At 39.4% G+C, this 27297-nt stretch overlaps 3 protein-coding genes and 1 long non-coding RNA gene across 5 annotated transcripts; 3 read left to right on the forward strand and 1 right to left on the reverse strand.

The window, feature by feature from the left end:
* The first annotated feature begins 3023 nt into the window (after positions 1-3023).
* Positions 3024-4099, forward strand: LOC110229467. The gene is made up of 3 exons (XR_002332859.1): positions 3024-3180; positions 3599-3663; positions 3859-4099. It is a non-coding gene; the product is annotated as an uncharacterized LOC110229467 (long non-coding RNA).
* Positions 4100-7084: 2985 nt separating this feature from the next.
* On the forward strand, positions 7085-9953 carry LOC9314910. Of its 2 annotated transcripts, none has more exons than XM_021029418.1 (9): positions 7085-7301; positions 7595-7788; positions 7870-8051; positions 8141-8425; positions 8519-8577; positions 8712-8748; positions 8831-8902; positions 8994-9318; positions 9430-9953. In XM_021029418.1, exons 1-9 carry the CDS (start codon positions 7202-7204, stop codon positions 9799-9801), a joined length of 1626 nt encoding a protein of 541 aa, XP_020885077.1. In that variant the 5' UTR covers positions 7085-7201; the 3' UTR covers positions 9802-9953. The 2 variants fall into 2 exon arrangements, with proteins under 2 accessions (XP_020885077.1, XP_020885076.1); XM_021029417.1 differs by having other exon boundaries at positions 7086-7301; positions 7589-7788.
* On the reverse strand, positions 9870-12170 carry LOC9314911 (protein MEMO1). The gene is made up of 8 exons (XM_002880623.2): positions 11946-12170; positions 11519-11603; positions 11377-11445; positions 11138-11250; positions 10932-11043; positions 10696-10839; positions 10433-10607; positions 9870-10214 (listed from the first exon to the last, which is right to left on the reverse strand). The coding sequence occupies exons 1-8, from the start codon at positions 11995-11997 to the stop codon at positions 10089-10091; spliced, it is 876 nt and encodes a 291-aa protein (XP_002880669.1). The 5' UTR covers positions 11998-12170; the 3' UTR covers positions 9870-10088.
* Positions 12171-14805: 2635 nt separating this feature from the next.
* LOC9316737 (HSP-interacting protein) lies at positions 14806-17801 on the forward strand. The gene is made up of 3 exons (XM_002878798.2): positions 14806-17098; positions 17188-17398; positions 17487-17801. The coding sequence occupies exons 1-2, from the start codon at positions 15007-15009 to the stop codon at positions 17349-17351; spliced, it is 2256 nt and encodes a 751-aa protein (XP_002878844.2). The 5' UTR covers positions 14806-15006; the 3' UTR covers positions 17352-17398; positions 17487-17801.
* The last annotated feature ends 9496 nt before the right edge of the window (positions 17802-27297 follow it).

Genomic DNA, 27297 nt, shown 5'->3' on the forward strand with positions numbered 1-27297 from the left:
GTATACCGCCTTTCAGTTTAATATAAATACCTTCTCTAGGTTTCAATTTCAAATCATAACTAACCCCATTTTTTTTGCTTTCTATTTTTTTTTTTGCGTTTTATTTTATTTGGTTTTACACATATGAATTCATGGTGTTTATGTATGGTTATAGGTTACGGATGCAACGTCGTTAAACAATTCCAGGACAATTAAATTGTTGATTCAATCGAACATATGGTGAGTTTTTCACTTTAGTACTTTCATGTTTAATATTTAAATTATGCTTGGATGTATTGAGAAATCTATAAGCTTTCTCTATAATAACAATATTTGAGAAGTGTTTTTGCTGACGTGTCGGACTCTCGGCTTTTGTTGAGCCATTGATTTTGCGTAATTACTTAAATACCTTCTATTAAATTAATTCGAATATTAATTAAAATTAAAAAAATAACTGACCCTAAAATATAAAAATTCGATATATTTTACATTTTAAAAAATAGTAATATTCTTAAACACGAAAAAATAAAAAAAAAATAAATAAATTTGGCTCAAATGTAGTTTACATACCTTTTTTTATGACGGTTTATCGTTCGACCAAGAACATCCAATGACCACTAAGAACTTGTTACCCTACCATAAAACATATATTCATAGCAATAACAGAAATTTGGCAATTTAATGATAGAAAACCACCTTTTGATCTGTTGAATCATCATAGAAAACCATCTTATTGGCCATCTTTTTTCTTTAAACCATCATATTGCTATGATCTTGCATCCTACAATTGCAACCAATCAAACAAACTATTCTTTTAAATTACCTTAGATAATAAAGAGACTAATGAGTCTCGTGGGAAAGATTTTCAGGATATTCGTTTTGGAGCATGCACAAAATCGACGGGTATATTAATCTCCACCAATCTAATCATGGTCGTGAGTCACATACAATTACGTCGGAGAAATGATTGGTCGTGTCTTCTTCTTTTCTCTTCCTTTTCCGTGTTTTTTTTTTTTTTTCCTTTTTGGTTCTTTTTGTTTTTTTTTCAACAAAAGATGTGTCTCATAATTAATCGTTTAATTATATTTTTGATATATTAATGATAAATTTATTTTGTGATAATTACGAGCCAATTGTTTTTAAAAGTAAAATTTACTTTTCTAAAATATATAGATATTGCCGATAATATCAAAACAACTATCATATATTCTTTAAATTCACAAATCTGATAAAATAAAAGAAACTTTCTATTATATTTTATACCGATAATGATGGTGTATCTAAATAAATGTCAAATATAATTGTAAATCTAAAAAAAATTATGTTATTTTTCCACTTTTTAACAAATAAAATAAGGAATATTTTTTATAATTAATATCCATAGTAGTTATTAATTGTTTTTAGGAATATTAATTGTTTTGATAAAGATTTGATCTAACACAATATATAAATCTTCCTTTCTTGTTGTTGTAATTATCTTCAAAAATTAAAAAATTTAGATCGTATACCGCCTTTCAGTTTAATATAAATACCTTCTCTAGGTTTCAATTTCAAATCATAACTAACCCCATTTTTTTTGCTTTCTATTTTTTTTTTTGCGTTTTATTTTATTTGGTTTTACACATATGAATTCATGGTGTTTATGTATGGTTATAGGTTACGGATGCAACGTCGTTAAACAATTCCAGGACAATTAAATTGTTGATTCAATCGAACATATGGTGAGTTTTTCACTTTAGTACTTTCATGTTTAATATTTAAATTATGCTTGGATGTATTGAGAAATCTATAAGCTTTCTCTATAATAACAATATTTGAGAAGTGTTTTTGCTGACGTGTCGGACTCTCGGCTTTTGTTGAGCCATTGATTTTGCGTAATTACTTAAATACCTTCTATTAAATTAATTCGAATATTAATTAAAATTAAAAAAATAACTGACCCTAAAATATAAAAATTCGATATATTTTACATTTTAAAAAATAGTAATATTCTTAAACACGAAAAAATAAAAAAAAAATAAATAAATTTGGCTCAAATGTAGTTTACATACCTTTTTTTATGACGGTTTATCGTTCGACCAAGAACATCCAATGACCACTAAGAACTTGTTACCCTACCATAAAACATATATTCATAGCAATAACAGAAATTTGGCAATTTAATGATAGAAAACCACCTTTTGATATGTTGAATCATCATAGAAAACCATCTTATTGGCCATCTTTTTTCTTTAAACCATCATATTGCTATGATCTTGCATCCTACAATTGCAACCAATCAAACAAACTATTCTTTTAAATTACCTTAGATAATAAAGAGACTAATGAGTCTCGTGGGAAAGATTTTCAGGATATTCGTTTTGGAGCATGCACAAAATCGACGGGTATATTAATCTCCACCAATCTAATCATGGTCGTGAGTCACATACAATTACGTCGGAGAAATGATTGGTCGTGTCTTCTTCTTTTCTCTTCCTTTTCCGTGTTTTTTTTTTTTTTTCCTTTTTGGTTCTTTTTGTTTTTTTTTCAACAAAAGATGTGTCTCATAATTAATCGTTTAATTATATTTTTGATATATTAATGATAAATTTATTTTGTGATAATTACGAGCCAATTGTTTTTAAAAGTAAAATTTACTTTTCTAAAATATATAGATATTGCCGATAATATCAAAACAACTATCATATATTCTTTAAATTCACAAATCTGATAAAATAAAAGAAACTTTCTATTATATTTTATACCGATAATGATGGTGTATCTAAATAAATGTCAAATATAATTGTAAATCTAAAAAAAATTATGTTATTTTTCCACTTTTTAACAAATAAAATAAGGAATATTTTTTATAATTAATATCCATAGTAGTTATTAATTGTTTTTAGGAATATTAATTGTTTTGATAAAGATTTGATCTAACACAATATATAAATCTTCCTTTCTTGTTGTTGTAATTATCTTCAAAAATTAAAAAATTTAGATCGTACACCGCCTTTCAGTTTAATATAAATACCTTCTCTAGGTTTCACTTTCAAATCATAACTAACCCCATTTTTTTTGCTTTCTATTTTTTTTTTGCGTTTTATTTTATTTGGCTTTACACATATGAATTCATGGTGTTTATGTATGGTTATAGGTTACGGATGCAACGTCGTTAAACAATTCCAGGACAATTAAATTGTTGATTCAATCGAACATATGGTGAGTTTTTCACTTTAGTACTTTCATGTTTAATATTTAAATTATGCTTGGATGTATTGAGAAATTTATAAGCTTTCCCATAATATTTTGCGAGCAGCTTAGATTTCATATTCTTCAGTAAACAAAAAAAGAAGCTTTGATTTTGTATTTACCATATTCTTCACTAAAAAAAAAGAAGCTTTGATTTTGTATTTACATAATTTGATATCAGTTTGATTATTGGTTCCATCATGATGCAAATTACGGCCTCTCAACAACCCCAATAGACTATAATCGTTGGGAACTCTTCTTTTTCTCTTGCTTCTCTTTGATTATCTTTCATCAGGAGTCTCAATTATTATTATTTCTTTGTATTGATGCGATCAGAAGTTTTATCTCTTTTTTTAAATACTGATCTCTTTATGGATTTTTCATTTAGGTATGAACATGGTTCGTTTCACGGGGTGTTTCGGTGTCTTGCCTTGAATCAAGGCGTGTAAAAACGTAAAGCTTGCTTTTATCTATCTTTTTTTATTTGTCACGTCTTTATCCATCTATGTAACGCTTAATCATCAATTATTATATTAAACTTCAATAAAGGCAACAACATCTTGGTTGGTTTGTTTTATCTGATTAGTGTACCAAATTCAATTGGAACTATATCAGATCCATGAAATTATTGATTATTGATACATGCAGGTTATGTGTGATCCTTATACACCAGCTGGTGTTCCAATTCCAACCAACAAGAGGCACAACGCTGCTAAAATTTTCAGACACCAATCGTTGCCTCCGAGGAGCCTTGGGATGCTCATCTTCTTGTTTTTTGGCTATACATATTATTTTCGTTACTATAAATTCTAATAGTGTTTGTATTTTTAAACGATTGTATGTTTTGGATGAATGAAAGCAACCACGATGCATGAAGAAGATTCAGGTGATGTTTCAATTGATCTAAAATGAAGTTTGAGGCTTTACAAAAGATAAATAATTACACAAAAGCAACTTTGGCAAAAAAAGAGATAAAAACAAGACTACAGTAGAGTAAAGAAAGATTTGGAAATAGATAACGAATCCAAATAAGCATAAGCTTTGTTCATCTCGAAGTGATGATGTTTCGTAGCTCCACTCCACCATCTTGAAAATGATTTGAGCAGCCAGCCGCAAGGAGTTATGGAGAATGTTATTACGCTGTCGCCAGAACTTATAGACCACCACTTGAGATGCTACTTTTCTAAGCAAAGAAGGCACATGACTGGAAGAGCGTCAGGTCCAAGAAAATAGCTCAATCCAAGAGCAAAACAACCTTTGTTGCGGAAAAATCCTAGAGAAAACTAAATTCCACACCTGGAAAGAGCTCACAAAGGAGCAAAAGGTGATCATGAGACTTCGTTACAAAAATGCAAAGACGACACTCATCAGATTGAATTTGTCCTCAAGAAGCCAGTCTTTGACGAGTGGGCAATTATTTAAGTGACTCTGGAGAGGAAGAGCGTTAGGACAAAGAAAGTAACTCAGCCTAAGAGCAAAACAACTTTTGTCGAGAACAAAGCCTAGAGAAAACTAAATTCCACACCTGGGAAGAGCTCACAGAGGAGCATGAGGTGATACCGAGACTCTGTTGCAAAAGTGTAAAGACAACACTCATCAGATTGAATTTGTTCCCAAGAAGCCAGTCTTTGATGAGTGGGCAATTCTTTAAAAGTGTAAGGAGAGGAAGAGCGTTGGGTCCAATAAAGTAGCTCAGCCCAAGAGTATAACAACCTTTGTTGAGGATAAGGCCTAGAGAAAATCAAATTTCCCACCTCAAAAAAGCTCATAGAGGAGCAGGATGTGATCCTGAGACTCCGTAGCAAAAGTGCATAAACAACACTCATCAGATTGAATTTTTCCCTAGGAAACCAGTCTTTGACGACTGGAGAGGATGATTGGAGATTTATTTAAGTGTCTCAATAGAAGAAGAGCATCAGGTGCTAGAAAGTAGCTCAACCCAAGAGCAAAACAACCTTTTGTGGAGGATAAATCCTAGAGAAAACCAAATTCCACAACTTGAAAAAGCTCACAGAGGAACACGAGGTGATCCAGAGACTCCGTTGCAAAAGTGCAAATACAACACTTGCCCCCAAGAAGCCAGTCTTTGATGAGTGGACAATTATTTAAGTGACTCTCGACGGTTCAAGAAAGTAGCTCAAGCCAAGAGCAAAACAACCTTTGTCGAGGACAAAGCCTAGAGAAAACTAAATTACACACCTGGGAAGAGCTCACAGAGGAGCAAGAGGTGATCTCGAGACTCTGTTGCAAAAGTACAAAGGCAACACTCATCGGATTGAATTTATCTCCAAGAAGCCAGTCTTTTACGAGTCGGCAATTATTTAAAAGTGTAAGGAGAGGAAGAGCGTTGGGTCCAATAAAGTAGCTCAGCCCAAGATTAAAACAACCTTTGTTAAGGATAAGGTCTAGAGAAAATCAAATTTCCCACCTCGAAAGAGCTCACAGAGGAGCATGAGGTGATCCTGAGACTCCGTTGCAAAAGTGCGTAGACAACACTCCTCGAATTGAATTTGTCCCCAGGAAACCAGTCTTTAACGACTGAAGAGGACGATTGGAGCGAGATTTATTTAAGTGTCACAACAGAAAAAGAGCGTCAGGTGCCAAAAAGTAGCTCAACCCAAGAGCAAAACAACCTTTGTGGAGGATAAATCTTAGAGAAAACCAAATTCCACACCTTGAAAAATCTCACAGAAGAACACGAGGTGATCCCGAGACTCCGTTGCAAAAGTGAAAATACAGCACTTGGCCCCAAGAAGCCAGTCTTTGATGAGTGGGCAATTATTTAAGTGACTCTCGACGGTCCATGAAAGTAGCTCAGGCCAAGAGCAAAACAATCTTTGTCGAGGAAAAAACCTATAGAAAACTAAATTTCACACCTGGGAAAAGCTCACAGAGGAGCAAGAGGTGATCTCGGGACTCCGTTACAAAAGTACAAAGACAACACTCATCGGATTAAATTTGTCCCCAAGAAGCCAGTCTTTTACGAGTCGGCAATTATTTAAGTGACTTTAGAGAGAAAGAGTGCCGGGTCCAAGAAAGTAGCTTAGTCCAGGAGCACAACAACCTTTGTCGAGGATAAAGCCTAGCGAAAACTAAATTCCACACCTAGGAAGAGCTCACAGAGGAGCATGAGGTGATCCCGAGACTCCGCTGAAAAAGTGCATAGACAACACTCATTTGATTGAATTTGCTCCCAAGAACCCAATCTTTGACGAGTTGACAATTATTTAAGTATCTCATGGGTAGAAGAGTGTCGGTCCAAGAAGTATCTCAGTCCAAAATCAAAACAATCTTTGTCGAGGATAAATCCTAGAGAAAACCAAATTCCATACCTCGAAAGATCTCACAGAGGAGCATGAGGTGATCCCATACTCTGTTACAAAAGTACAAAAACAACACTCATCAGATTGAATTTGCTCCCAAGAAGCCAGTCATTGACGAGTGGGCAATTATTTAAAATAGTCTGGAGAGGAAGAGCATGATATCAAAATTAACGTAAGAGTTTTGACATCAATATCTTTAGGATAATGGAAGGGGTTTCCAAATGAACATAATCTTTAAACTTCAATGTCTTGTAAAAATTGAAGGATTTTGTAAGTTAACATAATATTGTCGATAAAAGTTAATTCTACAAAGATTTCGGGTCTGATTGGTAACCAAAAGCTGTAAAAAAACTGAAATAAAACTTTTAGTAACGCTTTTGATAAAATTTTGGTGAGCGATAAAAATAAAAGCTGTACAACTTATAATACTTTATTTTTGTTCACCAATCAAACCCTTGTCCAATAATTCACTTCAGAAATTCTAAAAAACCTGGTTTTGTGTTTCATCAAAGTCTAAACTCATTACAGAAAAACTGCAAAAAGTCTTTTGTGGGTCATAGAAATTCTAAAAAAGCACATTTAAGTTTATTGTCTTTCTTCTCACTCTGTCTCTCTCCTCTGCAACTCTTCTTTCTCTCTTCATTCAAAATTGCGTCACAGTAGTACTAATGTCTCTTCTTCTCTTCTTCTTCTGTTGCTTCTTGACCTTTCTTTCTCTTTCTCATGAAGCTTCTACTATTCACATTTCTCCTACTCAGCCTCCAACAGGTTTGTGTTTCCTCTCTTGAGAAAGCTATCTCTCTTATCTTCTACATTCTCTGTTTCTTGATTCCATGAAAATGCTCAAAAGTTCAAAACTTTGCTTAATCCTTTTACAGATTTTCAACTGATTTCACAATGGGTTTTGTCTATAATCTGAATTTTCTCTGTAGCTTCTAGAACTTGATGACTCATGAACATTATCTATGCAATTTCTAGGGTTGACAAACAAAAGTTTCAGTCTTTACTACAATGTTTTTGTTTCTTGAATTTTAATCTGATTTGTCTCTTTTCAGCTTCAGAGAAAACTGGTTCTGTAATGAAATTTATAGTGGCAGAGGCGCCATTATTGGGACCTGGAGGTTTCAACAACCCTCAAGTAAATGAAGTTGCTTCAGTAGCTTTAGCTGCTCAAAGAACATATAGAAAAGATCCTCTTAATGGTTTTGAGAAATATACTGGAGGATGGAATATCAGCAACCAACATTACTGGGCTGTAAGATCTTTCCACTTCAATTAGATGTTGGTCTTGTTTGTGTTGCTGTCATTTTTAGATTATTTGTTTTTGATATTGCAGTCAGTGAGCTATACAGCTGTTCCTCTCTTTGTTCTTGCTGCTGTTTGGTTTCTTGGGTTTGGCATCTGTTTATTAGTCATCTGTATGTGTCACATTTGCCATAGAACCAACTCTGTTGGATACTCTAAAGTTGCTTATGTTGTGTCCCTCATATTCCTCCTCATCTTCACTGTTATTGCAATGTGAGTAAGAGGTGAACAAAACCTATAACATACTCAAAAGTTGCAAATGTTGTGTTAAATACTTATCTTATGAGTTCATCTTATCGCAGAATCGGATGTGTTCTTCTATATTCGGGTCAGATCAGGTACAACAAAAGCACGACAGAGACATTAGAGTATGTCATGAGTCAAGCGGATAGCACGATTTCACAGCTTAGAGCTATCTCAGATTATCTTGCTTCAGCTAAGCAGGCTGCAGTTCTTCAGGTTCTTTTACCTGCAAATGTCCAAACTGAAATCGATCAGATCGGAGCGAAACTGAATTCTTCTGTAGCTACCATCACTGAGAAATCGACTAATAGCTCCAATAACATTAGACATTTCCTTGATTCTGTGTAAACAAACTCCTCCTAACATTCTATCTGTTACAGGAACCTGGTTTTTGGATCTTGAAAAACAATGTATAACGGTGATTTCTGTTCTTGCAGGAGGGTGGCGCTTATCGTAGTTTCAATCGTCATGCTTGTCGTGACATTTCTTGGTCTCGGTAAGTCACAAATCCGTATCTTTGGTAATGTTTTCATCTATGAATCCTGAAAGTTCAACATCTTTTGACTACATGTTTCTCAACTATCAACTAATGTATTGACTCTAGTGATCTTGTTATCATTTCTCTTGCAGTTTCTTCAATTTTTGGGATGCAGGTCATCGTTTACACGTGAGTAACTGTTATGTTCTGAAATGTTCTCCGTGCAACTGCCATTCGTAAAAACTATCTGAATCTTTTTCCTCTTGTGCAGCCTTGTGATTTTGGGATGGATTCTGGTGACTGGTACATTCATTTTGAGCGGAACATTCCTTGTGCTACACAAGTATGTCTCATGACTCTTCATCAACTTGTTCTCTATTAAAACATAACTGAATAAATTAAAAAAACCTTCAATGTGTTCCTTTCACCGTCAGTGCAACTGCGGACACATGTGTGGCAATGAGCGAATGGGTTGAGAGACCATCAAGCAACACGGCTTTGGACGAGATCTTGCCTTGTACAGACAATGCCACAGCTCAGGAAACCTTGATGCGTAGCAGAGAGGTGACCGGTCAGCTCGTGGATCTAATCAACACAGTCATTACTAATGTCTCTAACATCAACTTCTCTCCAGTCTTTGTCCCAATGTATTATAACCAATCTGGACCGTTGCTTCCATTGCTCTGCAATCCTTTTAACCATGACCTTACCGATCGTTCTTGTTCCCCTGGTGAGCTCGATTTGAACAATGCTACTCAAGTAAGTCCCTCTGTCCAATTTTTTTATTGTTTGAAACCGTCACTAGTCAAGGGGCAGGAATAAAAATTGCACTTGTACAAAGAAATCTTAGTGATGTCACAACACTCACAGGCATGGACCAGTTTTGTGTGCCAAGTGAGCCAGAACGGGACTTGCGCCACAACAGGGAGGCTCACACCGGCGCTGTACAGTCAGATGGCATCAGGAGTGAACATCAGCACGGGGTTGATCAGGGATGCACCGTTCCTTGTCGAGCTTCAGGACTGTTCATATGCAAAGCAGACCTTTAGAGACATAACCAATGACCATTGTCCTGGACTCCAACGTTATGGCTATTGGGTCTATGTGGGTCTGGCCATATTAGCGACCGCTGTGATGCTCTCACTCATGTTCTGGATTATTTACAGTAGAGAGAGAAGGCATCGGAAGGAAGCTCTACCTGAATTTTCAGACAGCAAGGAGATTGTAAGAGTTAACTTTTGATGTATGTCTCTGTAGATCTTAAGCAAAGTGTTTTAAGTCTCAACACATTTGAATTGTGCTTTCTTGTCTGAACAATTAAAAATTAGATATCAGTCAATGGAAAAGGGTCTTGTGATTTTGTTGTTGTTATTACAGAGGATTGTAAACACGAAGCCTTTGGTTTTCTAAGGTTCTTTACATTGCTCACAAGCATTTAGATGAAACTTTTTGACCATGAAAGACCTTGAAACCGAAATGTAAAAACCGAATGGGAAATTTTGCACACCAAGTTTTCGAGTTTCTTTAGTTCAAGTTTCCAACTTGGCTGCAGCAGATGCATAACTGACACTGCTGTCCCGCATTGTCTGGCATTGACTTGACTGCTCGTACCGCAGGAAATTGATCTTAATCTTGCTTGAGGAATGTTTTAGCATCTGAAAGCAATCACAAACATAAAACAGAAGCAGTAAGTTTTCAGGAATCTACACACTCGATACGGGCTAAAGTAGCCTAGTCGAGTACCAGATTCACCTTTATATTCATCCATCATATTGATTGCATCTAAAAGAAAAACTTCTAGATAAATATGAAGGCAACAACTAGATCTAGAAGCTTAAGGCTATTTTTCATGAAGTTATTGACAACCGCTTACATGGAGAAAAATACTGATTGGGTGGCGCCCACAAATCGTGTTCTCAAATTCCAGAAGATACTTCTTAAAGGCATCTGGATCTCCTGTCTCTATTATATCCATTCCCTTCTTGTCTAGAGCCTCAATCGATTTGTGTATAGCACCATGAGTGTTGTCATAATGCATGTAATTGAACCTATAAGCAAAAACATATGAATATAAGTAAAGTTTCATCAGAATGTGGTATTTCAATGAGGGGAAGGAGATGAAGAGCTAAGACAAACCTTGAGCCCCAGTGGCAAAAGTCAGAGGACACTGAGAAAAAATTCTTGGGATCATCCACATATTTGGCAAGCAATTCACCGTACATGGCTTCATTTTCTGCACTTACTGCTCCGACCAAGATGGGTACAACTTTCACATCGTGCCTGATCAAATATTAAAATGGGCCAGTCTCAGAAAATTCCGCCACGTTATTTAAAGTAATTGAGAACCTTAACGTTACTACCCCTGTGATTACCCTTTAAATACTTTGGCCAAATACGGTAAGTGCATTTCCATGCTGTGTTCAGCCTCATCGACCCGTAGATCCATCATTCCAAATTTTCCCATAGCTCTTATCTCCTTAATCACTGGTGAATTCATAAGAAAACCAAAAGAGAACATCTTTCCTCATCAAGTGAAAAATATTTATTTGGTAAGATAAGCTAATGTAGCCAAACTTACTCTCCACATCAACGGGTAGATCTCCAATGGGGGTTTTGTAAACTGTTGCAGTCGAAAGGGCACATTTTGGAGTATAAAAATGGTGAGATGGACCAAGAAGAAATATCCGCGAACTGAAACGAGACTCGAAAAAAACACAGCACTAGTCAGACAGAATAACAAGAGTGAATCCATGAATTCTAATTCATGACAGTCTTCGGAAGCAAACATGTTTTGAATGAAAGAACAATTGATCTTACATATTAGTAGGATCAATGTTTGCAAAAGCATAAGCAGCGGCACGACCGGAATACGAATAACCTGCGTGTCTGGTTCCCTTCAAAAGGTTAGTGCAAGTGTAATCATATTTTAAGCGAAATGAGATAAGCAAGAACAGCTTACGGTGCAATGACGCCTCGAACATGAGGAGATTTGGTCAAACCAGTTGCACTAAGCCATTCTTCAAGATCAGATGACAACTTCGTAGCTGTTAAAGAAACATAAAACAGGCTCGAGATTCTTAATCAAATCTTTCAAATAGATAGCGGACAAATCTAGAAAGATTAAGAAAAGTCAAAGCTCACTGTTAAATGCATTTGTTTCTAAAAACAAAGTCACTGATACTAAACATCAGATCAAATTAAACCCATTTAGTAAACGAATTTCAGTAATCACAAGATCAAAACTTTAACCCATAATCAGTGATCAACAAATAGAGAACACCAGAAATAAGAATGATGAAATCTAAAACCTAATTTCAGCCCAAAATAGGATGCTTGAGCATGCAAGTGAGAGATTGTAAGTAAGCGAGAAAAAAATCAGAACTTACGGTTATCGGTATACCAAGAGCCTGCATGCGTTGGTTGTCTCACTTTCTCCATTATTGCCAAAGTAATTGAAGGATCGTGATCGCAGACTAAAACCCCTAATTTCAGAGCTTCCTTAACTTGCGGGAGATGACTAAAGAAGATTCTACTTCTGTGTTGTTGTTTCTCTGGTTTTCTTCGCCAACTCGGGGAAGAGACTCAGTGAAAAACTGTGTGCCGTTTTATTGTTGTTTCCTATAAACATACGTGCTGTTTCCTATAAATGTCTGGGTGCTCGGTTCTTTCGGTTTTCGGGTAATTTGGGTCTGCAAACTACCCGATTTAACCAAAAATACCCATACAAAACCATAAACATATGGTCAAAACCACTTCAATCTGAACCGAAGCGAGAACCATGAGTAATCTACTATACATTTTTGCAGCAGTTTTTGGGGTACCCAAATCGAGTCAAATTTGTTTAATTTTGACCCGAAAATCTTCAATCGGATCTTTCCTTAAATTTTGGCAAAATTAAAAAACGAAAATAATTAATAAAATCTAAAATATATATACTTTCTCAACTAATTACTATATTTAAACGCTTTATTTATGGTATATTCTCCACGATTTTTATAGATAAAGAAATCAAATATGATGATTTAATGCTAATATAACAAATTTGCACTAATTTCCTAAAACCTCTCTACCTAATTTAAACATAAATATATGATTCTTTCACTTTTATTTGATCTTATATTTATATTATTTTAAATTATTATAAAATATATAAATAGTTAGTAAATTTTAGTTTTTTTTTTTCTGCATATGTTACAATTCAAATTTTTTAAAACGGACATATATTACTCAATCGATGAATAAAAATATGTGTGTAATCTATATTAACATTTTTAAGAACAAATTGAGCATTTAATCATGTCGTTATTTTATTCATACCCGAAATTGAGTCATTCGGATCTTTCTTTAATTTTTACAATTATCTAAAATAGGACAGTATATCACGGGTGAAATCCTAATTAGTATTTTAAGATACAATTATAAATTGTTTTTACTGGTTGGTCCAAAAACACACACTAATTTAAAAATATACATGGAAACTATTTGAAAGCAACTTTCAAATTAACTCGAATTATATGACATTTAAATAAAATTGTTATTAAAAAAATAACAAAATGATGTTTAATTTCATTTTAGATTATATGGTTGGTCGGGTTTGGGTCAATATTAATACGAGACAATATACCACAGGTGAAATCCTATAAATAACAAATCAAAATACAATTATACAATCTTAAACACTAAACAAAACAAATACAACTTAAAATTTTTTATTTTAGATACAACGCATGTGACCCGCGGTATACAACAAAAAATATTATACACAATAAATTCATCAATTTATAAAAATAAAAAAATCAAATAATTAACCCGCGGTGTACCGCGGGTCATATCCTAGTGTTTTGTATTATTTCGGGGTTTTATGGGTACCGTTCATTGTTTTACCAAATTTCGGCTCGGTTCTGGTTAATATGCCCAAGCTTCAAGCTCAGAGAATTTCAAAGCCAAAAGCAAAAAAGCAAGATGCAAGATAGTGAAATAGAAACTCCTAAAAACTATTTATAATATCTCCAAAAACGTGCAGGGACTAAAGTTGCAAATAGGGAAGTCTTCTAGGTTGATTCTACGGGCTTTAAAACTCTTAAACCGTCGAGGCTCTTGCTGGGACGCGTGTGGTGTCGATCGACACTAGGGGGTGTCGGTCGACACTCATGCCTTGGTCTGATACCGAATTCGTTCCTTCAGCTCTTAATCTCCGGTTTAGCTCCAGAATGGTTCATTATCTCCAAATTTGTCCCGAACGTGTAAACCTGAAAAGACTCAAAAAGACTCTAGGAACAACAAAAAGACTCTAAAACTGACACATATATCATGGCTAAAAACGGTAAAACCCACGATATATCAATGCACATCTCTAGTATATCATTTTAAACATAGTACATTATCACGTCACTAATAGTTTTACTGGAGATATTTCCATCTGCACCAAGATATGAATTTATCTTTCGATTAGTCCTTCTATCTTGATGTTACGACATATTGCCATGGCTGGCCGAGGACACTTTCCATGGCTTGTGTCAACATCGATACAATATCTAGTCTATTATTATCTCATTGGCCTCAAGCAATTGCAACTCTCAATTCCCCATACCCTAGGAGTTCGGATCTAATTCTTTAATCTAGACTATGTCCAATTCAATTAGATACTGAACCAAGTCTTGTTGATAAAATTCCACTCTTATTTGACTTTGAAGGTCTTTGGCATCCAAGCTTCTCCATCATGGAGATAACCTCGGCTCCGTCTTCCTCTCTTGTGGAGAGAACATGTCCACGTCTCTTAGCTATCTCCAAGTGGTTTGCGCCGACAACCAATGAAACTAAAAAACCTTTTTGAACGTCATGAAATCTGTTGATAGTGGCTAATGTTAAATTCTCTGAAGTGTTTGCGGAAGTGTCGTTGACACACCATGATCTCGTCTATGGCATGTTGCACCTTAGCGTCTCTGTCTCCAAACTTCTATGGATCTATCAAGGAAGCATAATACTTTTCCATTCTATCTATCTACTTTTATTGTAAGTTTGTGTTTGATTAGCATTTTATAACCTAACGGTAAATTTTTACTCTTTATCTTCCATTGGAATTGAACGAATGGATAACAAAAATGTTTGCGCAAAAAAAGATATCACCCATTGGTCCAATAAGTTTCCCAACATACAATTTTTTCAATACAAAGAATGTTGTTGCAATGAAACGGCACATAAACTAATATCAATTTTTTTTTTTTTTTTTCTCAACAAAACATAAAGTTTTGACTTTTCTAAATTTTTAAAAAGTTGTCGGTATATTGTTATACACACTTCTTTCTTCCTTCTAATTTTATTCGTGGATTAGAGATCACTCAATCCAAAAAAAAAAAAACACATTCCTCTCTCTCTCTCTCCGATCAAAAATTGTTAACATTTCTAAGAAATTCAAATTCTCTGTTTCAATCGCGATTCAAATTTCAAATGGGGAAACCAACGGGGAAGAAGAAGAATAACTCCGAGATCCCGGCGACGGATTCTTCCACCAGCGGCGGAGGTAAAACCAGAAAAAGCTTCGATCGATCAACCACCAAATCATTCGACAACGATATGACAATCTTCATAAATCGAGCATTAGAACTCAAAGAAGAAGGCAACAAATTATTCCAGAAACGTGATAACGAAGGAGCAATGTTTAGGTATGATAAAGCCGTTAAGCTATTACCTAGAGATCATGGAGATGTAGCTTATTTGAGAACAAGTATGGCTTCTTGTTATATGCAAATGGGATTAGGAGAGTATCCAAATGCGATTAACGAATGTAATTTGGCTTTAGAGGCTTCTCCTAGGTTTAGTAAAGCTTTGTTGAAACGAGCTCGTTGTTATGAGGCTTTGAATAAATTGGATTTCGCCTTTCGGGATTCGCGCGTTGTTTTGAATATGGAGCCTGAGAATGTTTCTGCTAATGAGATTTTTGAGAGGGTGAAGAAGGTTTTGGTTGGTAAAGGGATTGATGTTGAGGAGATGGAGAAGAATTTGGTTAATGTTCAGCCTGTTGGTGCGGCGAGGTTGAGAAAGATTGTTAAGGAGAGGTTGAGGAAGAAGAAGAAGAAGACCATGACGATGAATGGTGGAAATGATGGTGAAAGGAATAGTGTTGAAGCTGTTGTTGAGGATGCGAAAGTTGAGAATGGAGAGGAAGCGGATAGCGGGAAGTCGAAAGAGAAAAGGAAGGTAGAGGATAAGGTTGTGGTTGAGGAAAAGAAAGTGAGTCCTGTCATGGATAAAGAGGTCATTGCTTCAGAGATTGTTGAGAGCGCTAAGGAAGACGCAACAGTGACTAGGACAGTGAAGTTGGTTCATGGAGATGATATAAGGTGGGCACAATTGCCGTTGGATTCTAGTGTTAGACTTGTAAGAGACGTTATCAGGGATCGGTTTCCTGCTCTGAAGGGTTTCCTGATCAAATATAGGGACTCAGAGGGTGATTTGGTTACCATTACTACGACAGATGAGTTGAGGCTGGCTGCATCTACTAGGGAGAAACTTGGCTCCTTTAGATTGTATATAGCTGAAGTTAGCCCCAATCAAGAACCAACTTATGATGTCATCGCAAATGATGAATCAACTGATAAGTTTGCCAAGGGATCGAGTAGTGTTGCTGATAATGGAAGTGTCGGAGACTATGTGGAATCTGAGAAAGCATCTACCACCCTTGAGCACTGGATTTTCCAGTTTGCGCAACTGTTTAAGAACCATGTCGGGTTTGATTCTGATTCTTACTTGGAACTTCATAACCTTGGGATGAAACTGTATACAGAAGCAATGGAAGATATTGTCACTGGCGAAGATGCGCAACAACTCTTTGATATTGCTGCTGATAAGTTTCAAGAAATGGCTGCGCTTGCAATGTTTAACTGGGGGAATGTTCATATGTCCAAGGCAAGAAGGCAGATCTATTTTCCCGAGGATGGTTCAAGAGAAACTATACTAGAGAAAGTTGAGGCCGGATTTGAGTGGGCAAAGAATGAGTACAACAAAGCTGCAGAAAAATACGAAGGCGCGATTAAAATTAAATCTGATTTCTATGAAGCTCTTCTAGCACTCGGGCAACAACAGTTTGAACAGGCTAAGCTTTGCTGGTATCATGCATTGAGTGGCGAGATAGATATAGAAACCGATGTTTCCCAGGATGTTCTAAAGCTCTATAACAAAGCTGAGGAGAGCATGGAAAAGGGCATGCAAATATGGGAAGAGATGGAAGAACGCCGTCTGAATGGAATCTCCAATTTCGATAAACATAAAGAACTGCTACAGAAGTTAGGCTTGGATGGAGTCTTTAGTGAAGCGTCTGATGAAGAAAGCGCAGAACAAACAGCTAATATGAGTTCCCAGATCAATCTTTTGTGGGGTTCCTTACTGTATGAACGGTCCATCGTGGAGTATAAGCTTGGCCTACCAACCTGGGATGAATGTTTGGAGGTTGCAGTGGAGAAATTTGAACTAGCTGGAGCTTCTGCAACCGATATAGCTGTCATGGTAAAGAACCATTGCTCAAGTGACAATGCACTTGAAGGTAATTACGTTATTTAATATATGAATACTAAAGTCGAAAATTACTTGACGAATATGGGCAATACATAATAATCAAAACATCAACTGCAGGTATGGGATTCAAGATCGATGAGATAGTACAGGCATGGAATGAAATGTATGATGCCAAAAGATGGCAGATCGGTGTCCCATCGTTCCGGCTAGAACCTTTGTTCCGGAGACGGTCACCAAAACTTCATGATATTTTAGAAAATGTGTTTTCAGGGCCTCAGTGACGAAACAGTCTTTATATCAGCTGGCATCAGTTTTCAGTTTTGATAAGGTTTGTCTGAAAACTCGGAATTTTTTTTTCACGTTGGTGTTTGATGAAAAACTAATCTCTTGAACTGGTCCAACAATTGTTATTGCAGGTATTGTATTCTGTGGGAGTTATACGCTATTTGTCTTCGAATTTTGGTTTTGTTTTTCAGCTTATGGAAGCATTGAAGTAATATGTTTTAATATCTCTTGCCGGGTATGGCCGTGAAGAAGATGGGAGTGATCATTTTTTTGAGTTAAAAAAAATTTGTTAATTCATTATTTCAATTCTTTGGGGTTGTAATTTATATCATAGTTTTGTAATTTTTTTTTATTCATAATGATGAATTGATTGTTTGGATTAGTTGTGTATCTATGAATTGGTTTATTAATAAGATGGTGAATGGTTTTGGTTTGTGGTACTCAAACACTGATCTTACAATTAGAAACGACACGCTGTTTCTATTCTTGAAGTAGAATAGCAAGTTGTTGAACCCTTTGGAAGATAATTGGAGAGAGCAACTTTTCAGAGATTTCAAAACCCTGTAGAGAGAAGATTTATTCTAAACTCTTTCCTTCTTTTGATTTATTATTTGCAATCTATTCAAACATGTTTTCTGTTTCATTAATCATGTCTGAGTAATCTCCCTATTAGGTTTAGGGATTCTCATTAGGGATTTAGATGAATTAGTAGATCGATTACCTGTTAGGATTAATCTATAGAGTTTTTCGCCTTAGGTTGTTCTTAATGCTAGTTCTAGAGTAGCTAACTAGAACTTGATCATAGGATAATATGTTTTGATCCGAGAGGGCGTCTGTTACTTGAACTATCTTAGGTGGGCAGAAATTACTAGATTCATTCGAGAGGTGGTCTAGGAATATATGTGAACATATCAAACCTGTTTTTAATGCTAGTCTAAATCTAGGAGTTTACATTCGAGAGGAGGAACTACCTGATATTAGATTAGTTAGTCAATACATTCAAGAAGTGGTTGGCTATACATTAGTTTATTTGCTAGATTTACTATTAGTTTATTTCCTGAGAATTTTCCTAAATCTGACGCTTTAATCTATTGATTTGTTACTTGATTTATTTGCTTGCGTTTAATTTAATTCTTATTATTTTATTTAGCATAATTTCGAAACTGTTAGCTTATTGTGTGAACAAAAAAACTTTGTGGAATTCGACCCTAAAATACTGCAATTGATCTCTTATTTGAGAGAGTAGTTTTAGGATTCAATTTGAACCTTATCAAATTTGGCGCCGTTGCCGAAGTTCTTGGGAATCACTATTAAGTTTAGTTTATAAATTTTGTCAAAAAATTTCTTTTCCTTTGATACTTACGCGTTTCTTTCTTTTCTTTTTCTTGTGTTTCAGGTGCATGCCTAAACGCATAACTCGAGCAGCAAAAAAAAAGACCTCGTCAATTACTCTACTCTTGAATTGGCAAAGTTAGAACGCACTAACCGCAAAGCTCCAAAATCATCAACAATGGTTCGTGGAGAAATCAGAGCTGATGAACAAGGGATTTTGAGAGATGATGATGGACAAGCCTACAATGAGGCTGGACAGAGATTGGACGATCATGGAATCGTCATACCTGAGGATCAGATTGTGGATGATCCTAACGCCCAGATTGCTGCTCCACATGACGCAGCAGCTGGACACGTTCTTGGTATCGACTGACACCATCAGGGTGTCGCTCGACACCCACTCCCAGCAGACGAGCAGAAAAGAGTTGGCCAGCAGGGTCAATAACAACCGCCTGTCGCGGCGAAACGTCACATGACTCTTGGGGATTACAACAGGCCAGACCTGTTCTATGCTAATCGATCAGTGATCGTACCCTACCCCCCCCCCCCCCCCCCGCCCCCGTCTTCCAGAGAAACGACTTTGAGCTGAAACCTGCATCCTGCATACTTTACTCTTATGGGACAGCGACCTTTCCATGGCTTCTCTAACGAACAGCCAATGGACCACATCGAGCGCTTCGAGGAATTGGTATCTACCATCAAAGGTAATGGAGTTTTAGATGACTATCTTCTTTGCAAGCTCTTCCCATACTCACTTGCTGGGGAAGCAGCTTCTTGGTTAAAGCAGTTGAAGGAAGGATCTTTGACTAGCTGGAGGAAGATAAAGGTAGCCTTTCTCAACAACTTCTACGATGATGGTAAGTCTGAGGAGCTGCGCAACAAGTTATCTACATTCAGTCAAGGACCAGCAGAAGCCTTCAAAGCTGCTTGGGTCAGATTCAAGGAGTACCAACGAGATTGCCTGCATCACGGTTTCAGTGAAGTTCAGCTCATAGGTACATTCTTCAGAGGAGTTGATAGGAGATATCAGATGGCTCTAGATGCTGCAAGCAATGGCAACTTCAACAACAGGTACCCCGACGATGTTGTAGCTTTGATTGAGAATCTCGCCTGTAGCAACAGCACGAAGAATGCAAACTTCGGAAGGAAGAAAACCACAGATGCAATTACGGGTAGTCAGTTTGCAGAGGTTAAAGCCAAGTTGGATTCCGTCTACAGCCTCCCCACAGGTAAGAAAGCTGTTCACTTTGCTGCATAGGTTGAGACTATTAAGCCAAAAGAAGAGTCTGAAGAAGGAGTGTTTTACATTGATGGCCAAGGATACCAGAAATTCGGTCCTCCATAGAGTAACTTCAGCGGTCAGAGGTTCATAGGAAATCAGAACAACTTCGGTTTCAACAATAGGCCTGCGTTTCAGAAGACATATCCACAGAGTAGTAGCTTCTAGAGAACCTACGGGAACACAACCTACCAGAACCCACTTGCACTCACTCCCGAGAGTAAGATGGAGACGATGCTTGAGCAGATTCTAGAGGTTCAGACTAAGCTTACGGTTGAGTTCAACGGGAAGTTTGACACCATCTATTCTGATTTGAATGGCAAGATTGATACTTTGAATAATCACATGAAGAAGCTCGATGTTTAAGTTGCTCAAACCGCCGCCACTGTTAAGAGACAAGATGGTATTCTTCCTGGTATGCCTGATACTAATCCCAAAAGAGCCTGCAATGCAATTCTAGTCAGCGATAGAGATGATGTTTGGGAAGAATTGGACACCGAAGACGAGCTTGAGCTCGCTGCTGCAGAGCTAGTGTCGACCGATGTAGAGCCAGTATCTAGAGGTGTATAACGGGCCGGCCCGCGTCCATCTGGGCCAGCCCGCGATGGGCATTTAAATTTATGAGACCGCGGCGGGCCGGCCCGCTAGGACCGCGGGCAAAAATAATATGTCCAGGCCCGCCCCGCTAAGCCCAACAGGTTAGCGGGCCGGCCCGCGGGCTTAGCTTTAAATATTTTAAAAATAATTGAAAAAATAAAATTAATTTTTAAAATTAACAATTTTTCAATAAAAAAACTTTTAGAATTAATTTTTTTGTAAATCTTATAATTTATACATTAAATTTCGTTATATGTTCATATATTTCACATATATATTTTTAGAAATTAGAATTATGTAAAAATATTTATTTATTTATATTAATTAATTATTTTTATTAAATATTTGTAGTCCGCGGGCCGGCCCGCAAATCCGCGGACAAAACCCGCAAAAACCCGCAATCCGCATGGGCTTGTACGCGAGGCCCGCTATTTTATGGGCATGAAAAATGATGTCCAAGCCCGCCCCGCTGTGGGCTACTTGGACAAAGCCCGTGGGCTATTGGCCCGCTTGACACCCCAGGCTGTCGATCGACACCCACTCGATTCGTGTGGAACACGACGTTCGAGGGAGAGTTATCGACTTATACAGACTCGAGCCGCTCGACACAAAGCAGCAATGTCGACTGACACTACAAGGGTGTCGATCGACACCATCTCCCCCACGAGACAGTTTCGATGTACAACGGACAAAGATCGATTGAGCACGACACAGAGGAGTCGACACCATCTCGGAGTGTAGACCGACACTCACCTAGTGTCGATCGACACTAGGTCCGCATAATTCCTTATGTAATTGTCTTTCCGCCTGCGAAACCTTTCTACACGCCTCTAGTCCCTTTTCCTAATAAGCGTCGATCTAAGCAGGAGATTCACGATGAGCGATGCAAGGCTATCATGGAGAAGATATTGACTACAATTCCTAAAGTCAATCCCGAGACATCTTCTCCACCACTTCAGCGCTATGTCAAGCGATTGGTCAACAATGGAATCTGTGCTGAAGAAGCTGCGTTGCTCACCAAGGATATCTGTTTGATTGTGCTGCAAGAGGCCAAGAAGAAAAAGAAAAAGAAAGTGATTATGTCTGAACACATTAGCTCAATAATTCAAAGTCAGATGCCTGAAAAGCTACCTGATCCAAGAAGCTTTGTTCTTGATTGCTCCATCTCCATAGGTCGGTTCCCTAAATCGTTGTGAGATCTCCATTATCAATCTGATGCCACATTCAGTTGTTGTGCGCCTCGCTATGACAGCTTACAAGCCAACACGGATCACCTTGCTTCTAGCGGATCGTTCTAAGCGAATTCTCGAAGGAATCCTAGAAGATGTTGTAGTGCAGATTGGTGAATGCCTCATACCTGCTGATTTCGTAGTACTAGACTACGATGAAGAACCCAAGGATCCTCTTATCTTGGGTAGAGCTTTCTTAGCCACAGCTGGTGCGAAGATTGATGTGAAGAAGGGACAAATTTCATTGGATGTGTGTGATGTGAAGATGAATTTTGACATGGATGGCTCTAAATCACCTCCAATTCTCAGTGGTAAGTCCTTCTCTGTTGAATCTATAAAGGAATCATTTGCAAGGCAATTGGATTCTACTGCACCAGCAGAGGCTGAAACTGCTCAGCCTGCAACTCAGCATCGTTCAGACGAACGGGTGTCGACCGACACCAACTGTGTCGATCGACACAAACGACGAGCAAAGAAGAAGATTTTAGCAAACATTTCTTGTGGGACTGCAGAAAATACCAAGTATTCGGGAGCTGTTCCCGAGCCATACACAACACCTCGCCCCCGCTTTCCACGCCTTGATCAGCAAAGGTATTGCTCCTCTCCTCCTCATCCTTCCCCTTCTTCAGTTAATACTTCCATATCTTCGAAGAAGGCTTCACAGGTTAACAAGCCACGAGATTCTCGAGTGCTTGTTTCTTCTGTTGTTGATGCAGGAAAAGGTACAAAGGACGCTGCAGCTTCTACCAGTTTCCTTGGACATGAGCACGCCTCCAACGCTTACACTCCACCATGGATAGCAAGGCGTCAGTCTTTTGAGAAGTCTCCTGTTGGGGTCGGATTTCATCCCATAGCACCGAGCCGAACTTCGAACGCCTCAGGGAACTTCTGAAGACACCTCAGCGAAGCGAGCCATTCACCTCGGTGCAAACTGCCATTCATCTCGGTGCAAACTGCCATTCACCTCGGGTCATTGCATTGGTTGCCTCGGGGAACGCCCGTAGTCTGCTCGGGGTCTGTCAGCAAGCTTGTGAACCCGAGCCGGCTCCCTTCAAGTGCCCGAGCCGGTTCACTCCGGGAATCCGAGCCGGTTCGTGTCAAGACCCCCGAGCTGGCTCCTTCCGTGGACCCGAGCCGGTTTCCCTCGGGAGCTTGGGCCGTGCCTCTCTTGTCCCCGAGCCGATTGCACAAGTCACCCGAGGCAAAGACTTGGTAAAATATTCGTCTTCAAAGTACCATTTCCAAGTAGGTCGTCATTTCCGAAAGAGAAGGATCATTTCCGATAAACCCGGAAATGATAAGGAAGAATCTCAAAGGATCGACTCAAATTAGGATATCTTCCAAGAAACTCCGAAGAATAAGGAAATTATCCTTATTCCGCGATATTCTAAGCCGACTTCAAGATAAATGGAAATCTTCCGAGAATATCGCGGGAGAGGCGGTTTATCACCCCTATATAAAGAACTCAAGGCTCAAGCGGAGAAGGGGGCAATATCTCTCTAGAATTTACACTACACAAAGCTCTCACAGCACTAACATCTTTTTCTTTACGATCAAACTCTTGTACGATCAAAGTCATCTTTTCCTTAATAATATCAAGAACACCATCTTTCGTATCAATTGATTCTGTCGCTCTTTGAGAATTCTCGCAAATCGTATCCCTAAATTAAAACCCTAGACAAATCTCGATTGTGTTAGTTTCGACTTCCACAGTTTGGCGCCGTCTGTGGGGATACTTTAGAATTCTCTTACCCTGAGACGCAGAACTCGATTACCGAAAAGGACGATGAACGAAGACGGTCGTCAGACACCATCAGCCGGAGAAGGGAACCCCAATGCTCCGAACCCTCAAAATCCTCAAGCCGATCTGACGATCATAGCGACCCTAGCCGAACTGAAAGACCTGATGGTTAAATTCCAGAAGAAAGCTGACGACCAAGAGAAAGCTAACAAAACCTTGGCACAGCGAGTCGACGAAATCGCAACACGTGGGCAACCAAAAACCACGCGCTTCCAGACTCGGCCGCCACGAGCTCGGAGGGATTTGCCTGGCATCAACCCAACAAGACTCACGTTCGCGACACCAACCGAAAACACCAGAGTCGCAACCCGAGCCGACCCTGCCAGACGCGAGAACCAAGATGATCCCACCGAGCCAGACGCAGTGGACTTGACGGACGAACCAGATGATTTGCAAGACGAGCGCACCCGAGCAGGAGCTAACTCCACCGAGCGAACGGACCTTACTGATAACGAAGAAACTGAGGAAAACATAAGGTGAGCCGAAGAATCCGAAAGAGAAGACGAGCTGAGCAAGATCCGAGCCTCCCTAGCCAAGGCGGAAGCTGATATGAAGCTCGTCAAAACCCAGATGCATAGCGTTTCATCCTCCGCACCGAACATCAACCGAATTTTGGAAGAATCTCGGAATACGCCTTTCACCAAAAGAATTTCCGAAACGACGATGTCCAATCTGGGGAAGTTCAAAATCGACTCTTACAACGGATCAACCGACCCGAAGTGCCACATTAAATCGTTCGTGATATCTGTGGCCCGAGCCAGGTTCAAGCCCGGGGAAAAAGACGCAGGTCTGTGCTTACTGTTCGTGGAACACCTCAAAGGACCCGCATTAGAGTGGTTTTCAAGATTGGAACGAAACTCGATTGATAGTTTCGACGAGCTGTCGACATTGTTCCTCAAACAATACTCTGTGCTCATCGACCCCGGAACTTCCGACGCGGATCTGTGGTCCTTGTCTCAACAGCCCACCGAGCCATTAAGAGATTTCCTCAAGACCTTCAAATCGACGCTAGCCAAGGTCGAAGGAATTACAGATGTAGCAGCTCTCTCGGCTTTGAAGAAAGCTCTCTGGTACAAGTCAGAATTCAGGAAAGAGTTGAACCTGTCTAAACCAACAACAATTCGCGACGCGCTGCATCGAGCCTCGGATTTCGTCGCCCACGAAGAAGAAATGGCGCTACTAGCAAAGAGGCACGAGCCAACGAAACAGGCGCCCCGAGCCGAGAAAACCGAGAAAGCCCAAGCGACACCTCCGGTCCAGAAGAAAACGCGTGAGAGCGGTACGTATACGCATCACGAAGGGCGCAATTTCTCAGGATACCATAGCTACCAGATTGACACGCCCCGAGGCCGTGGCCGCGGCAGAGGCCGAGGCCGTGGGCGAGGAAGAGAGTCCTTTACTTGGACAAGGGATCAGCCACCGAGCAATGATCAAGAATATTGCGAACACCACAAAATTTTCGGCTATCATACCTCGAGATGCCGAAGCCTCGGAGCCAAGTTAGCAACCAAATTCCTAGCTGGAGAGCTCGGGACAAACGTTACTCTTAAGGACCTCGAGCCAGAGCCAGAGCCCGAGCAGACCAACCCGGGAAGAGATCCCGAACCAAGGAACCAGGAGTCTCAGAAAAGAACCCAGGGGACGGAAGACGAAGACCGAGATGGTACGCGGCAGAAGGTTCTCACCATAATGGGTGGATCGCCATACTGTCCTGACACCGTAGCGGCAATCAAAGCTTATCAACGCCGAGCCGAGACGCCTAGCAACTGGACAAGACAATTTGATCGACCTAACGACATGATCACATTCGAAGAAAGCGAGACAAACGGGCTCGACATGCTTCATAACGATCCAATCGTCGTCACGTTAGCGATAGGAGACCACGATATTTACCGAGTATTAATCGACACCGGCAGCACCATCGACGTAATCTTTCGCGAAACGCTCTGACAAATGAACATCGACATGTCACAGGTGATTCCGACCCCGAGGCCTGTCCTCGGGTTTTCAGGGAAAATTTGATGACGCTTGGAACCATCCAACTACCAGTCCGAGCCGGCGGGGTAACAAAGATCGTCAACTTCTCAGTCACCGATCAACCTACCATCTACAACGTCATAATGGGAACTCCGTGGTTAAATCTAATGCAAGCTGTCGCATCAACATATCATCTGTGTGTCAAATTCCCGACCCCCAATGGCGTGAAAACAATCTGGGGCAGTCAGAAAAATTCTCGGATGTGTTTCATGGCAGCACACAAACTCTGAAACCCTGTCACTGAAGCGAAGGCTGAAACCGATCACAAGAAATCAAAACTTGGTCGGAGTGAAGAGAAGGCTAAATCTAAACAATTATAGCAATTATAGATCGAGGAGGCGCGCGAGGAGAAGAAGCCTACCTCGGATCCTGTAATCTCCATTAGCCTCGACGACGAACGGCCCGAACGATGCGTGGAAATTGGCAGCGATTTAACCGAGGAAATCAAGACCGAGCTCATCTCATTCCTCAAAGAGAACATCAACACCTTCGCCTGGTCGGCTGAAGATCTACCTGGGGTAAGCATCGACGTAATCTGCCACGAGCTGAATGTTGACCCATCTTTCAAACCCATCAAGCAGAAGCGAAGAAAATTGGGTCGGGATCGCGCAGATGCCGTGAACGCCGAAGTAGAAAAGCTCTTAAAGATCGGCTCGATCTCCGAAGCAAGATACCCGGACTGGTTAGCAAATCCTGTCGTGGTTAAAAAGAAGAACGGCAAGTGGAGAGTCTGCGTCGATTTCACCGATTTGAACAAAGCTTGCCCTAAAGACAGTTTTCCACTCCCACATATCGATCGCTTAGTGGAAGCAATTGCGGGAAATAAGTTGCTATCGTTCATGGATGCTTTCGCAGGATACAATCAGATTCTCATGCATCCCGACGATCGCGAGAAGACAGCTTTCATCACAGACCGAGGTATCTACTGTTACACAGGCATGCCCTTCGGACTCAAGAACGCTGGCGCAACGTATCAACGGCTCGTCAACAGGATGTCTCCGAGCAGCTCGGGAAGACGATGGAAGTTTTTATCGACGACATGTTAGTCAAATCCCTTGAAGAGAGCGATCACATAGCCCATCTACGCGACTGTTTTCGCCAGCTCAACAAGCACAACATGAAGCTCAACCCGGCAAAATGTCGTTTCGCGGTAAAGTCGGGAGAATTCTTGGGATATCTCGTAACTCACCGAGGCATCGAGGCAAACCCGAAGCAAATCGATGCTCTACTGAACATGCCCTCACCACAGAACAAGCGCGAAGTCCAACGTCTCACCGGGAGAGTCGCAGCCTTGAACCAATTCATCTCGCGGTCCACTGACAAATGCCTGGCTTTCTACGATACTCTGCGCGGAAACAAGAAATTCGAATGGACCGATCGCTGCGAAGAAGCTTTCCAGGAACTGAAGAAGTATTTGGCTAATCCACCGGTGTTGGCGAAACCAGTCCCAGGCGAGCCATTATTTCTGTACATCGCAGTCTCTGATACGGCGATAAGTGGAGTCATAGTCAGGGAAGACAGAGGAGAGCAGAAGCCGATATTTTATGTCTCGCAAACCTTCACCGACGCGGAGACACGCTACCCGCAAACTGAAAAGCTCGCCTTCGCCGTAGTAATGTCAGCTCGGAAGCTACGGCCATATTTCCAGTCTCACTCAATTGTCGTCA

The sequence above is a fragment of the Arabidopsis lyrata genome (genome assembly GCF_000004255.2).
Source record: "Arabidopsis lyrata subsp. lyrata unplaced genomic scaffold ARALYscaffold_4, whole genome shotgun sequence".
Classification (NCBI taxonomy): Eukaryota; Viridiplantae; Streptophyta; class Magnoliopsida; order Brassicales; family Brassicaceae; genus Arabidopsis; species Arabidopsis lyrata.